General features: G+C 40.2%; 2 protein-coding genes across 6 annotated transcripts in view; one reads left to right on the top strand and one right to left on the bottom strand.

Moving 5' to 3' along the window:
* The window catches only part of ipo5 (importin 5), a 19,437-nt gene extending 18,275 nt beyond the window's left edge, over window positions 1-1,162 (top strand). Inside the window, exon 26 of the mRNA XM_089022118.1 lies at window positions 268-1,162. Coding sequence (XP_088878244.1) covers window positions 268-354 — 87 coding nt within the window. The 3' untranslated portion in view covers window positions 355-1,162. The remainder of the gene's footprint in view (window positions 1-267) is intronic.
* Window positions 1,148-16,033, bottom strand: atg13 (ATG13 autophagy related 13 homolog (S. cerevisiae)). Of its 5 annotated transcripts, none has more exons than XM_089022242.1 (18): window positions 15,837-16,033; window positions 14,983-15,081; window positions 14,795-14,875; window positions 14,469-14,588; window positions 14,290-14,336; window positions 13,580-13,720; window positions 12,412-12,452; window positions 12,228-12,324; window positions 11,866-11,988; window positions 10,557-10,650; window positions 9,471-9,569; window positions 7,751-7,834; window positions 6,991-7,079; window positions 6,757-6,883; window positions 4,163-4,237; window positions 3,981-4,088; window positions 3,297-3,428; window positions 1,148-2,313 (listed from the first exon to the last, which is right to left on the bottom strand). In XM_089022242.1, exons 2-18 carry the CDS (start codon window positions 15,049-15,051, stop codon window positions 2,236-2,238), a joined length of 1,605 nt encoding a protein of 534 aa, XP_088878368.1. In that variant the 5' UTR covers window positions 15,052-15,081; window positions 15,837-16,033; the 3' UTR covers window positions 1,148-2,235. The 5 variants fall into 5 exon arrangements, with proteins under 5 accessions (XP_088878368.1, XP_088878449.1, XP_088878533.1 ...); XM_089022323.1 differs by having other exon boundaries at window positions 11,881-11,988; window positions 15,837-16,028; XM_089022407.1 differs by lacking the exon at window positions 9,471-9,569 and having other exon boundaries at window positions 15,837-16,022.

Genomic DNA, 16,033 nt, shown 5'->3' with positions numbered 1-16,033 from the left:
CCTGCCCCATTTTTCACTACTTGAAACGCAATAAGCAGTGTTTGTTTTATTCAATAAGGCAATCAACTTTATGGCCTGCAAAGGCGACTTTATGGCCGGACAGGCAACTTTTCAGAGTTGTCTGCCCTGGTGTCCGTTAACTTTTTGTCATGAGTTTCAGACACTGCAATAAGAGTTTCCCGGCAGGCGTTATTTCAACCAGTGTTTCCACCCGAAGCGTATGTTTGCCACCCCTCGGTCTAAAGTCTGGGTTTTGTTTCTCCAAAGGTTTCCGGAGGATTGTGGTCCCAGTGCGTCGCCAGCCTCAGCGAGACGCAACAGAAAGCCATCAAAGATTTACTCAACGCCGCCTGAGCCTTCAAACTTGGCATCCTTTGAAGGCCCCTGGCATCCTTTGAAGGCCCCCCCCCTCCCCAAATGCACACTCCTCAAGATCTGCAGGATGGATGATTGACAGGATTGTTGGCTTCACCTTCCCCCGCCCCCTCACACTGCACTACTGCAATTGACTGGAGCAAAAAAATTGAAGGCCTGATGTTCCTCTCCTCAAGCTGGTTGACTCGCCTTTTTTTGCCCAGAGACTGACCGACCGTTCAAGTTCGCTAATAAGGCTTTTTTTTGTGTGTGTGTGTGGGGGGGGGGGGGGTTTGGGGAGGAGCTTACTTTTGGGACAGGACTTTCTTTCCTTTGGACTGCATTGAGTTCAAAAATGCACATTTGGGCAAATCACTGCCTGTTTTCTGTGAATTTCCATGACCCCTGACCCCCACCCTCCCTCCCTTTTTTTTTTTTAGTTACATGGGAGCAGATGACCTCTGTCATGACCTGATGTTTTAAAACGAATGGCATGTTTTAAGTGGCTAACTAAGAGTGAATTTACTTCTTTTGGGGGAGTCCGTTTCAACCGATCCGTAGCCTTCTGAAAAGTTTAGTTTAATATTATTATTTTTTTTTGAATGTCCACCACTTTTTAGTTTGAATCAGTGAGGAGGAAGAGGGGCGGAGCTTAACGGTCAGAGTTCAAGTGGAACCGCTTGTCGAGTATGGGAGGGTGCTAACGTACTCTTTGCTATTATGGTGTGTTTACTTACCATTTACAGCCCCTTCCCCCCCTCGCAGGTCTGAAATGATCGACAATAAAATGATATTGACAGTTCGAAAAGTTTTTAATAGTCACTTATTGGTACTTCGTAGGTAATGCAAGACAGGTGGCTAATGTATTGGGGGATAGCAGCAAAGCTAACATTGGACATTTTAACCAAGTGATGCCGAGCGTGTTCATATGAACACGGATAAATTCATTTTTAACTCATTCAACTGCCATTTTAATAATAATAATTATACATTTCATTTCTAAGCGCCTTTCAAAACTCTCAAGGTCACTTGACAGTCAAAGGATCGGTTTTTCTGCGGGTGAGCAGCGGTAGCCACATGCGCTGGCGTTAACCCGACCCGGAAATAACTCAAATAGATAGAAAGCTAGCTAATACACAGCTAATAGATAGCTAGCTAGCTATATAGACAGACAGCTAATGTATAGCTAGCTAATACATAGCTGATAAATAAAGCTAGCTTGCTAGCTAACTGACAGCTGACAGATAGCCAGCTAGGTAGTTAGCCAACTAGCTAGATAGCCATATAGCGAATAAATAGCCAGCTACATAGCCAGATAGCCAATAGATAGCTAATAAATATCCAGCTACATCGCTCACCAGATAGCTAATAAATAGCCAGCTACATAGCGAGCTAGCTAGGTAGTTAGCAAACTAGCTAGATAGCCATATAGCTAATAAATAGCCAGCTACATAGGTAGCCAGATAGCTTATAGATAGCAAATGGATAGCCAGCCAGGCAGTTCGTCTTTATTAGTTCAGATTGAGGCCCACTAGTATTATCCCTTGGCCAAAACTACCAGTAAGACTTTAGTTCGCTGACGAAGCCTCTTGGATAACAGATGACGGCTGAAGAAATCCTTCTCATCGATGGACCTCTCCTGTACGACTGAGCTTACACAGACGCATTTAATTGAAATGGACATGCTTTTTTTTTAATCTGCACTTAAAAGTGACGAGGTGACATATTTTTAAGCAGAGGTTTTATGATCGGTACAGGTGATTGTTCTGTACAAATCTGCGACCTGAAAAAAAAAATGGTCAGGGAAGCAACTTATGTTTCGTTGTTCGGGTGTTGCAGGCAGGATAGCCGCTAACTTCATTTTGCTTGTTGACGACGCGTCTACTGGAGCATATCCACAAAGGCGTCGAACTCATCGATGTTTCTCTCATAGATGGCAAGTTTCTCCGGTAGCGAGTCCTGTTGGGAAGTGACAGATTAAAGGACAACCGACACCATTTTTTGTTTACTAACTGACATCAGAAAAAATGTTTTATAGCATCTAAAATAGCCAAAACACGCAGGATGATATTTTTAGTCAAATGCAAAACATCAATAAAAATGACTTAAAAGTGTCGCAAAACGACTTCAAAATGACCTCGGAGATGGCGAGTTTCAGAAAGTCCCGCCCCCTTGTTTGTGACGTCACGCCAAGACATATTGCCTTGCTCTCGAATCAAAACAATGTCTTCAGATTGGGAGAAGATGCTTTCTTGTGACTCATCCAGTTATGAATATGATTCAAATAGTTCCGAAGAGGAAAGCATAAATGTTTGCAATCCATTAAAGAAGTCCTTCCGCGTCATTTTGAGGCGTCTGGACTCCAATGTAGCGTCCCCACAAGATGGCGCCTAAGCTCCGTTGGAAATAGATGCGTTTTTCTAATGTCAGGAAACAAAAAAATTGTGTCGGTTGTCCTTTAAGGGGAGGGGGGGGGGTTGTGGGCAGAGTTCCAATCGCCCTCCATGTTTGAATATAAGTGCTGGCACAAGCACGACTGTCATATACAGGTAACATTCGACTTACGACCACGCATACTTACGACCATGTAGTAGACAGACAGTATTTTTTTAAATTTTAATTCTATGCCTGGAACCGCAACGCGCTAGCAGGTCGGCGGCAACGCGTAGGACCATTTTGGCCAGGCAGCCAGCATCTCACGCTCGTACAGCAATCGACCGTGTGATGGCACCAGAGGGGGGGTGAGTGCGTGTCATTTAGCCTCTGAGTCTCTATTCAACATTTTGAATGGCTTTTGACTTACGACCGTTTCAACTTACGACCGTTTGGTCGGAACGGAACTAGGTCGTAAGTTGGACGTACAGTTGAATTTCAGTGATGAAATTAATGTTTTTTGTGGTTATTAAATTTAAGTTTAAAAAAATACAAATTAAAACACATACCACGAGATCATCAGCCATCGATTGGGAACTGATGTGAAGAGAGAGGCTGGCCAGTTGTGGAGGGTTTTGAAACTCCCTGTAGAACGTTCCTAAATCCATCGGCATCAAGTCATCTTTGGAGAAAGCGGGACGCTACAAAAAAAAAAAAGATAAATACAAAATTATCATAACATACCTGCCGACTTTTGAAACCAGAAAAGTCTAGTAAGATGCCGGGGTTCAGGGGTCGCTCATATATCTACAGGTAACATCCGATTTACGACCGAGTTCCGTTCCGACCAAACGGTCCTAAGTCAAATTGGTCGTAAGTCAAAATCCATTCAAAATGTCTCGCGAGCTAGCTAGCTATCCATTAGCTGTCTGGCTATCTAGCTAGCTGTCTCGCTCGCTATCTATTAGCTATGTATTAGCTAGCTAGCTAGCTTTCTATCTATTTGAGTTACGTGCGCAATTCATCTAAAGGAAGCTAACAGCTAGCACTGTGCCGATCGCCTGTTCTGAATTTAGATACGATTTCATAGCGATCTGGTGTTTTGAATGAGGGTTGAGTATTTACTACTTTGACCATTTTTGACTTGTTGTTCTCATTGGAAACCGTCGTTTTCAGGAATAAAAGTTGGCAGGCAGGCAGGCAGGTATGTCATAATTGCAGCATTTCTCAAAGAGTCGAGATAATGGACGTACAAAGTCGACCATGACAAAGTCATCCTGCTGCCCCGAGCCTTCCGAGCCCAGAGAATGGAGGCTGGCCTGCAGAGGGGACATGCACGATGGAGAATCTGGAGGATGGACCTGGAAAACACACACACAGATGTCAATGTTGAGTATCTGGAGAAGCGGAGTGAAGCCATGACATCTGAACTTACCATTGGATCGTTGTCCTCCGAGTCGAAGCCCCTGGGAGCAAATGCAGCAAATGGCAAGTCCATTGTGGCTGATAACTAAAACAAAAAAAAAAAAAACGTACGCAAAAAAAAAAAAAAGTCTCAGCAGTGAAAACGACAAATCTGGACAAAATCTGGACCTCGACGGACAGTTAGGACGGCGGAAAAACTGCCCTAGCCACTCTGGAGGATTTCAGTGTCAAGACAAGAGCGTGGAAAATCCAATTGGACCCTCCGCACCCTGCCCACCACCTTTTTGCACTACCGATCCATGCGCACCAAATGCAGAAGACATTTAAACAGCTTCTTCCCCAATTGCCATTGACTCTCTAAACATTGACGAAAAGGTTGCTTCAGGCGTCATCGGTACTTCTTTGAAGGTGTCGGACGGTTCGCTTCTTATGTAAGAGGCTTCGTCAGCAAACTAAAATCTTTTGCTGGTAGTTTAAGCCCTATATATAATCATAATACATTTCATTTATAAGCGCCTTTCAAAACTCTCAAGGTCACTTTACCCTACTGTCCACACGTGGCGGTGCCAGACTCTGCTATGATTGGTCCCTGCTCTCAGGTTGGGGGGGGGGAGCAGAGGACTACTCCCTGCGGCTACACTGATTACTTTTATTGTCCTGACTGATTACCTCTATTGTCCTTCCCGATTATGGGGTCTACGACTGGCCTGATTGCCCTATTTGCTCTGGTATCACATCATCAGCATAACTAAGCAAATGGGCACATGTACAGAATGGTGCCTCTTTGCAATTTTTTTAATGATATTAGTGCAGCGTGTTCTACCGGAGACAAATGCCTTGTGTGTTCTACATACTTGGCCAATAAAGATGATTCTGATTTTAAAAAAAAAGTTGTTTTCTAGATTTGGAACGGATTATTCTTTATTACATTGATCATAATGGAAGGTGTTGTTTCGGTTTTCGAACTAATCGGTTTTCAAACAGGTTTCTGGAACAGACTATGGTCAATCAGTATAGTTTGGCCAAAAGCACATGTACAGAATAGTGCCTCTGCAATTTTTTTTATGATGATACTAGTGCAGCGTGTTCTACGTGAATATACGCTGCAATATACTGTTTAGTTTTTGACTATGACTACTTTTTCCAGCCTGGGACTTCGAGACCCTTGAAAAATAAGGCCAAATTGGAACAAAAAAAAAAAAAAAATCAATAAATTCAATAAAGTTCAGGAAGCGTGAAATTCTTGAGCTCCGCATTCTTGGCAAAGATTTTTTTTTTTTATCCAGGTCAGATGGGTCCGCCATTTTCTTCTTTTGGCTTTTCCATTGGGAGAAGTGACATTTACAGGTGTCGGGAGAAACTTTTTCGACTGGCTGGATGGACTGAGGAAAGTGTCATGTGTCAAATGTTTTGATCGCTTCACATTTACAACATTTTTCCTCATGAACAATTCCTATATAGTGATACCTTGGCTTACGAACTTAAAGGACAACCGACGCCTCCGGACAAGTTGTGTCCATAATTTGTAAAATCACTTCAAATGACTTCGACTGAGCGTATTTTACAGAGATTCCACGGCATAAAGCTATATTTTACGTTTTAAGACTGGCGCTGAATATTCAGGAAGTCTTGTTTTCGAATTGGTGACGATTCCTGACGTGACGTCACTGAAGGAACGCCCCTGACCGAGAAAGCGACACACACTGCATTTTGGGTGCTTTGTTCGGTCTCAAAACATTGTGTTGATGGCGAAATAAGAAGGAAAACACATAAATAACGGCATGGTGAATCGTTGTGTGTTGCACCAACACTACTATTTGATACTAGTTGACACAAATTCCCAGCAGACAAATCAGCCCATTTCCAACAGAGCTTGGGCGCCATCTTCTGCATTTTCGGGTAGCTACATTTCAGTCCAGACGGCTCAAAATGATACGGATTGACTTCTGTAATCGATTGCAAACATGTATGCTTTCCTCTTCAGAACTATTTGAATCATATTCATAACTGGATAAGTCACAAGAAAGCATCTTCTCCCAATCTGAAGCTATTGTTTTGATTCTAGAGGAAGGCAAGACGTTCTTGCGTGACGTCACGAACAAGGGGGCGGGACCTTCTGAAACTCGACATCTCCGGTTTTATTTTGAAGTAGTTTTGGGACATTTGAAGTCATTTTTATTGGTGTTTTGCATTTGACAAAAAATATCAGCCTGTGTGTTTTGGGTATTTTAGATGCTATAAAACGTTTTTCTAATGTCAGTCAGGAAAGAAAAAAATGGTGTCGGTTGACCTTTAACCCGAACCCTAACCGAACCCTAACCCTAACCCCCAACGGTAACCACTAACACTAAACCCTAACCCTGAATGTTGATATAGTCCTAAAACTCAATATTCTGCGGGTCCTGCAATTTGAGTGACAATAACCCTGGCACTGGAGTGGATACATTTTTTGGCAGTAAATGAGTTCAAATGGATTTTTTTTTTTCTCCCATTTGAACTAGACAAAGACCTGACATTTGAACAGAGGTGTGTATAATTTTTTAATATCTGTCTGTCGGTATAATGCTATTTTTTTTTCTTCTTCTGGTTCTTTATTTTCCTTACCCGTGTATTGGGCTTATTGACAAAGGCTCCAACTTTCCTTGTCAAAGCGTTAAGTGACTCCACTGGGTCAGCGGGAGAAGCACTCTTCCTTCCCTCTCCGCTGTGGGACAAAATGTCATCATCTCCACTGGAAGACAAAAGACAAAACATGAAGTGAATACACGACAACAGCTAAAATATAATCACCCAAAAAAAAATGCATCAATGTGTGAAATGGCGTTAAAATCTGCTGACCAGCCGACAGGCGTGTTGGGGATGTGCTCCAGTGTCAGATGTGCATCGGTGGCATGATAGGGCCGCGCTGGATGCGAGACTTCCTCCTGCTGAAGAGCAAAAACGTCAATGTCAGAAACCTTCGACTGTCTTCTTTCATCAGCAAAAAAAAAAAGTTCATTCCTAAATGATATGTGTCTGGAGTTATAAGAGCTTGAAATGAGGGCAGGTGTCCGAAATACAATGCCACCCTGCAACTATTTCCGTTTCTTTTTGTCACATGATTGTGTTATGATCTTTCAAAATAAAAGCATGCCTACGACGACATGCAGACTCGACCAAGCACACTAAACGTACTCGACTGTTTTCACGCATCATGTGAGCTGATTATGACAGTTGAGCTAGCTAGCTAGCTAGCTATTTACTATCTATTAGCTGGCTGGCTAACTATCTAGCTAGCTAATAGCTATCTCTGGCAAGCGAGCTATTACATTACATTAGCTATCTATTAGCTATCTAGCTAGCTTTCTATCTATTTGAGTTACTTCCGGGTTGAGTGAACAATGGCGCGTGTGGCTGCCGCTGCTCACCCACATAAAAACGTATCCTGTGACTGTAAAGTGACCTTGACAGTTTTGAAAATAGCTTAGAAATGTATTATTATTATTATAAATTTCTTTTGATAATTTGAATTTTTAAAAAAAGTATAAAAGCATATTTATGCTCCTTTTGCATCATCAATCCGATGGGATATCATCATCCAGGTCCGATTATTTATTACCTGGTTGGGATTGGCGGTAGGATGGCAAAGCTCAGTAGTTCCTGCTAGAACGGCAGGTTGGTACGATAGCCTGGAAGCGTACAGCTGCACGTGCAAACAAAAGAAAGAAAACAGACATTTAGGAATGAGTTGGATCAACTTCAGTGTGGATCGACTGCGCTTGCCCGTATGGTTAGTAGTAAGTTAGTGGCGGTCGGACCGTCAAGGCCTGCAAAGCCTTTTCTGCTGGCCTAAAAAAAATCTGAATCACAGACTGATGTTAATTATAGTTTGTCCACGATTTCTTAGGAAATAATTTCAAATTGTCTTTCAGCTTCTTTTCATTGCTTTTATTTCCCTCGTTGCGCTCCTTCCAGATGTGTGTTTTCCTATTTAAGCATTTAACCAATCACATTTGTTACGAAGGTCAGAAATCTACCTGGACGCCTTCACAATCAGTACTGCAGGCCCTGTTGCATCAAATGTTGATCTAAGCGATCAAATTTCAAGTTTGCAACCCAAAATGGGTACCAAGGCCTTCTTGAAGGCGCTGATCACAACCCGCTAGGTAATAAGAGCATACTGGCCAGAGCTAGCACGCTGAATCGGTAGCAAACTGCATAAGCAAATATATTGTGTTGATTTAATAGCAGTTTTGTCAACGCACAATGGCTGAAGGAGAAGAAATTGATTTGCTTGGAGATTTACTGTTAAAAAAGCCATTTTCAAGACATACTTTCCAAGACAAAATGGACGTCATTAAGAAAAGTCGATCAGTTATTTCCTGGATAACGGTGTCCTCTAGTGGACTTGTCGTAAATCAAACCATACTTTTTTTTCAGAAAAGCCGAAAGGAAAAGAAGAAGAAGACTTTTTTCAGTCTGGATCGATTCAGACATAGCACCACTGAAGGCCTAGCGATGAAATCCACTGGCCGCGACCGGTTAGTCATGATGGAGAGATGGTGGATAATAATAATAATAATAATAATCATCATCATCATAATAATACATTTCATTTATAAGTGCCTTTGAAAACTCTCAAGGACACTTTACAGTCACAGGATATTTTTTCCTGCGGGTGAGCAGCGGCAGCCACATGCGCCAGCGTTCACTCGACCCGGAACATAATAGATGATAATACATAAATATAGACAAAATATAGAAAATATAAAAATAATATTATATAACATAAGTAATAATAACAATAAATATACATAAAATATATCGTAAAAATAGTAAATATAATAAATCTAACATAAAAGAATAAATAATAATACAGAAATATAGTAAAAATATAGAAAATATAATAAGATCTAACATTAAAGAATAAATAAATAAAGTAAAAAATAGAAAATGTAAAAATAATAAAATAAAAGAATAAATTACAAAAGAATATATGTCTATAGTAAAAAAATATAGTAAATCTAAAATATATAAAATGAATGACAAAAATTGCTGAAGCCCCATAAAAAAAAACATTATTTAAAAAAAATATTTCACTAAAATACAGAAATAAAGATGACAAAATATAATTTTGAGAAGGGCTGATTTTGACATATGGAGAGTGATAGAGAGACATGGCCCATTTTATTTTGTTAGGGGGTTGTTTGAATGCCATTTTCATGTAAATGTCCTGAATAAATTTCTAAATAAAATATAATAAAATAAAAAAACAAAAAAAGTGTAAGCAGACTGAAATCCAAGCAAACAAAAGAGACAACGGCCCAGTGTAGACTCACAGTGTGAGCGACCAGACCGGAAACCAGCGGAAACTGCGGATTATCCAAAGGAAGGGCCTTAGACAACTTAGAAGGAGAAGGACTCAGTGTACAGATGCACTGAAAAGCGGTCCAGCGGCAGGAAGAAAACAGGAAAGAATCAGAGATGGAAAAACAAGGAAGCAAGTTGGTTAATCTTCGGAGCATGTTAGTTTAAAGGACAACTGACGCCTCCGGACAAGTTGTGTCCATAATTTGTAAAATCACTTCAAATGACTTCCACTGAGCGTATTTGACAAAGATTCCACCGCATATAGCTATATTTTACGTTTTAAGACTGGCGCTGAATATTCCGGAAGTCTTGTTTTTGAGTTGGTGACGAGTCCGTACGTGACGTCACTGAAGGAACGCCCCTGACTGAGAAAGTGACACACAATGCATTTTGGGTACTTTGTTTGGTCTGAAAACATCGTGTTGATGGCGAAATTAGAAGGAAAACATAAATAACGCAAGAGTGAATCGTTGTGTGTTGCACCAAGACTACTATTTGATACTAGCTGACACAAATTCCCAGCAGACAAATCAGCCCATTTCCAACGGAGCTTGGGCGCCATCTTGTGCATTTTCTGGGACGCTACATTGGAGTCCTATCGGCTCGAATTGATCCGGAAGGACTTCTTTAATCGATTGCAAACATGTATGCTTTCCTCTTCAGAACTATTTGAATCATATTCATAACTGGATGAGTAACAAGAAAGCATCTTTTCCGAATCTGAAGCCATTGTTTTGATTCTGCAGCAAGGCAAGACGTTCTTGCGTGACGTCACGAACAAGGGGGCGGGACCTTCTGAAACTGGTCACTTCCGTGTTCATTTTTTTGCAGATTTTAGATACTTTAAGTCATTTTTATTGGTGTTTTGCATTTGACTAAAAATATCAGCCTGCGTGTTTTGGGTATTTTAGATGCTATAAAACGTTTTCTGATGTCAGTTAGGAAACAAAAAAAATGGTGTCGGTTGTCCTTTAAAAGATGTAAAATGCAGAGAAAAGCCACGTAAATGTAGGAGGGAAAAGGGGCAAGAGGGGGGAGAGGGGTTGTCGTCTTACCTGGGAGGGCGGGGAAGTGGAGAAGGAAGTTGTGCAAACCTCCTGGGAATCCTGAACACCTGCAAATCCTTCGCCGTGATCATCGTCTGGTGCTCTGGGGGGGTTAGATTGTGTTCATGACTCAGTTAATGACGATTGGGTTCGTTCATTTATTTTACAACAATACATGTCCGGATTTTTATGAATAATAATAATAATAATAATAATAATAATAATAATAATACATTTCAAAACTCTCAAGGTCACTATACAGTCCCAGGATAAGTTTTTCTGTGGGTGAGCAGCGGCAGCCACACGTGCCAGCGTTCACTCAACCCAGAAGTAACTCAAATCGATAGAAGGCTAGCTAGCTAGCTAATAGATACAATAATAATAATAATAATAATAATAATAATAATACATTTCATTCATAAGCACCTTTCAAAATTCTTCAAGGTCACTTTGAAGTTCACAGGAGACAGTGACTGATAGCAACCTAGCCAGTTAGATAGCTAAACGATAGCTAGCAAGCCAGCTAGACAGCTAATATGTCGAAAGGCGCTTAGAAATTAAATGATATTATTATGTATTATTATAATAGATAGCAAATAGATGGCTAGCTAGACTGTCATAAGTCTTCACTCATAAGGAATTCTGTCAAATGGAAATTTCCTTAATCTGGAAAAAAAAAATTGTATGTATTCATTTTTTTTTTTAACCACAAAACGATCGCAAAGATCGATTCCCTACAACGGAAATACCGATATCCGGAACACGGAATTACAATGCAGGTAAAATTATGTCATTTCATACTCAATATATAGAAAAAAAGTCACGCCAAAAATAATTTGCTCTTGACCAATCACGTGGCTTTAACCGACCACTGGGGGCGGGGAATAGAGGACCAAAACAAGCCGGCTGCCATTTTCTTGTTCGGAGAACTGGCTCGTTCGCGAACGACACATCACTCATTGTGGCAGCTCCGTGTGTATCCCGAAAAATAGTTTGTACGCCAAGGTAAAATGTATCATAAATGTAACGTTCCCAAACCGAAAAGTTCGTAAGCCAAGGGGTTCGTAAACCGAGGTATCTCTGTATTTTGTTTTTCTACTTCTTTCATTCCTTTCATAACTTTGCTGCTGTGAAATGTCAATTTCTCCACTGCGAGACTAATAAAGGCTAATGCAATCCAATCATCATTTCAATGCATCGTGATATCTTATCAGACAATTTTTTTTTGCAGGACTACCGTGGTATGAGGTTTTTTTTTTCGACATAAAGTACAAAGTTTAGCTGGATAAAGGCCGGCGGGGAAAGGAAATATTCTCACATGTGCCTAGGGTACCTGTAGTTGCAAGGCTGCCCCATATTTACAGGTCGCTGGCTGCCACAGGGAGGGTCCACAAAGTGGTCCACGATGATTCCCATGACGGGCACGGAGCGCTCAAACTGTCTGCGAGAGCAAAATACATATCAGTGGTCCATCGATGAAAAAGGTTTCTTCATCTGTCATCTGTACTTCTTTGAAGGTGTCGGATGTTTTCGCTCCTCATCCGAAAAGCTTCGTCAACGAACAAAAGTCACGCTGGCATAAATTTTCAGATGAGAAGCAAAACGTGACAGCTTCCATGAGACGTTTTATGACGCTAGCTACAATATGCTACGTTACAAGGCGCAGCAAATTTGACCTACCTGTTGGACATTAAAGCTAGATTGGTGCGATAGGCACAAGAAAGCGTCACGGTGCCGACGGGAGTTCCCACGACGCCAATACGCACCGTCTGGAAACCTTCCAAAAAAAAATAATGAGGAAGGACAACTTGATTGGGCAAGCTAGCGATTGTTGTTTTACAGAGAAAAAATTACAAACGACTACCTTCTCCTAAGCCTCTCATCTGAACTTCCCCAAAATAGATCCTAGAAAACAGGTAGAAACAGTGAGAAGACAGTGACGTGTCAAGCGGCCATATTTTGCCGTATTCCGTCCAATTTCGGCACATTTTTTTGATGCGTACGCCATACAAGAAAGTTTGTACGGGAAACGCAAAAATGGTTCAAGATAATTTTTAGGACTCGAACCCAGAAAGATTGTCTTTTTACTGCCGGCAGGAGACGTAGCCATTCGTGACAGACGCCTGAATTCTGCAGCCCTCTGCCAAGCTATTTATTGAGATTATATGCAAATTAAAGTGATACATTAGTAAAACATAGTTTTTTTGATTAGAATACCACACCTCTTGAGTTCTAAGCACGAATAGCTGTAAGCAATAAAACATTGTATTTTCCATGAACTGATAAATTTGTAACCTGGCTAACGAGCTCTTCCCGTGAAGGAGTTTCAAGTCGTAAATTGCTTCTGTGATAAAGGAGTTTCCCAAGTCCTAAATTCTGTCCAAGACCAGATCTCCTAGATCAGGGGTGTCAAAGTCATTTTTTGCCGCGGGCCACATTGTAGTTATGGTTTCCTCTCGAGGGCCGTTATGAATTTGGGGAACCCATTAGAATGTTTAAATCCCTTCAAATATTACATATGGAGCACACAGCAAATTAATGAATAACTCGTTTTCAAATCGGAAGTCAAGAATAATGACTTTTATTGTGGTTGACATCCAAAAATATGACATTTTGGCTCAGATTTTAGCAATCATCATGGAATTTAACAAGTTGGATTTGCTTTCGCGGGCCGAAAAAAATGATGTGGCGGACCGCATTCGGCCCGCGGGCCTTGACTTTGACACCTGTGTCCTAGATGAAGATGACAGTTTAACTTGCTGTGTCTGTTGACCTCAGATTGACCCCAGGTTGTCTGTGCTTCAATTGTGTATTCCAGTCACACATGTTGACTAAGCATAGAACAGCACGACACTTTGAAATATGAGAACTTCTTATTCTCCATCAACAACAAATATCGCTACTTGTAAAAAGGCCGTGCGAGAAGAAACAAAAGTTTGATTTCCCGCCATAATATCATTCCTATTTTTATTATAAACCGTTAGTAAGGACACAGTGTCTCGGAGGTTGACAGCTATGCGATGTGAACTCACCTGTATAATATCACGTAGTCATGTCCTTGCTTTCTGGACAGTTTGTAGGCAGGCGTTACTCGCGTGACGGCCAGCAGGGATTTGAGAAGGACCGACAAACGGTCGTAGACGGTATACGACACTTTAATGTCTTTGTCACGTCTACAAAAGAAAACATATGTTGAGTCGTTTTGGTTTCTGGCCTCTCCGGTTGGATTCAAACCACAGAACATCCGATAACGATTGAAAACTGAGATCAACCCGCCCACCTCACCCTCATTAGGTCCATATACAGTGATACCTTGGCTTACGAACTTAATTGGTTCCCAGGCAGAGTGTGTAAGGCGAAAAGTGTGTGTCCCAAAAAATAATTTCCCATAGGAAACCATTAAAATGAGAATAATCCGTTCCCAGGTCCCCATAAAACATAATTTTCTACTTTCTAATTTTCTAAGCCTTAAAACTACACCTTATTTGTATGTATAATAAATGTGCTATTGTACTATACTTAAAGAAATAAACTGTACTGTATAATAAAGATAAATAATATTTTTGGGAGGAACAAAACACCACCATGTTTGCGTTCTCTTCAAGGTTTTCTTTCAATCTTGCAACTGTTTTCCAGACAGTTTTTCCTCTTTCAAATAAATAAAGTGCAAATGCTTCTTGAAATGAATTTGGCCTTCCTTGTTTTTAATACATTTCCAAGAAGAAGAAAAAAAACATCTTACTTTTCATTCATCTCCAGGCACCAAGTCTCTAACTCCATCGAGTCCCCCTGGATGAAAAACAGGCAGATTTTATTATTATTATTATTATTATTATTATTGAGACTTTTAAAAGGCCCTTATAAATGAAATGAAATTCTTCTTATTATTATTTTTAAACTTTTAGAAATGACGATTTTTACCTCTGAAGTTTTGAGGGAGATCTCCACGCACATCGAGTGTCCCACACCTGGAAGTTGGCCAGCCAAAGCTTTCTTGGCTTCATGGGTGACTTCGGGGATGTCTTTGATTGCTAAATTGAACTCCAAATAAAAATAATAATAATCAAAATAAATCACTTAGAATGAAAGATAAGCAATGTAAACAACCTTTAAGTTGAAGTCAACAACGCAATTGCAATTTCACTCGAACACTTGCACACCGAGCCATAACGTAATCAATTAAAAACGGCAGGTTTCTGCTCCAAAAAAGAAATTAATTCATATTGAAAAAAACACTCTAGTTTTACCCAATCAGAGCCAGTTGGAGTCGAAGATGAGCGAGTACATATCTTCTCACCAAGACGAGCCTGGACTATCACCTGAACAGTCTACAAACACATCAACAATCCACTGTAATTGTTCTTGTACACAATCTATTTATTTTCCACTGATTTTTAAAACAAATATTAGAATTTATTTGGAAGCATCTACTCACCTTTAAGGCAAAGAACTTAATAAACTTATCCAAGTCTTTTTTATCTTGTGGACTCAGGTCACTCTCCATGTTGTTACAACCCTGCAATTTTCTCCATAACTGCCAAGTTTCAAGCAAAAAGAAGCATTAGCATATATATTTCTAGAGCTCGCAATTTTCTTTCTGAGTATTTGGTGACAGCCATTTTTGACGAAAATCTGCCTGCATTCGATCGTTGATATTGCTAATTTATATTTTGAATCTTTTCTAGTGTTTTCTGTTTAGAATTTTAAAAGCTTTCCAATGGTACCTTACTCGTTAAGAACTGCCAAAAATTAAGAAAGTTATGATAGTTTAAACAGTAATAAAGAACTCGGTCACAGATTTTCATTGTTTTTCAGCCAGGCAGAAAATCCCCTCATATTTCCAAAATTAAAATGACCATTAGTTCCTTATTATTTGTCATAGAACAATGATCTATACATCATTTGAAAGCTATTTAAATGCACTTTAATATGGTATTAGAAAATGTGTGATGAATTATTTCATGATTTCACTGTATAATACAGTGAAATGCTGTATATAGTATCAAACATAAACAACGCAGTTAACATCATGCAGCAGAACAATTTGCGTGAAGCTACTGCGGCCGTTGTGTCGCTATTATAATGGACGTGGATCTAGTTTATAGAACTGATTCGGAAGTTGAATGAAAAACACCGGTACACTATAACATGTGGAAGTTAGCAAAACAGCAATAAGTTAATGCCATCAAACGGACTGATGAATCAGTTTAAGGCCGAGGCTATGCAAGCCATTAAGCTAGCTGGACGTCGCAGATACTAAAACACATCACACAGAAAAATGAAACCTACATGAGCTTTTCATTTGGAAACGTGGTTTTGATGAAGTATCAACCGGCTCGAGCAATAAGACCCCCGATTCGGGTTTTACAGAATTACGAGTAACACCAATTCCGATGTAAACAACGTCAAAAGCGGGTATGCTACATTTCTGTTTATCTTCCACATTAGGCATGTGTCCTTCGCAAACGAGCGGGTTTATAGAGCCG

The sequence above is a fragment of the Hippocampus bargibanti genome, linkage group LG01 (assembly GCF_051943395.1).
Source record: "Hippocampus bargibanti isolate YZ-2025 linkage group LG01, ASM5194339v1, whole genome shotgun sequence".
Taxonomy (NCBI): domain Eukaryota; kingdom Metazoa; phylum Chordata; class Actinopteri; order Syngnathiformes; family Syngnathidae; genus Hippocampus; species Hippocampus bargibanti.
Note: the sequence above shows the minus strand (reverse complement) of the source record. Positions and strands in the feature narration are given on the sequence as shown.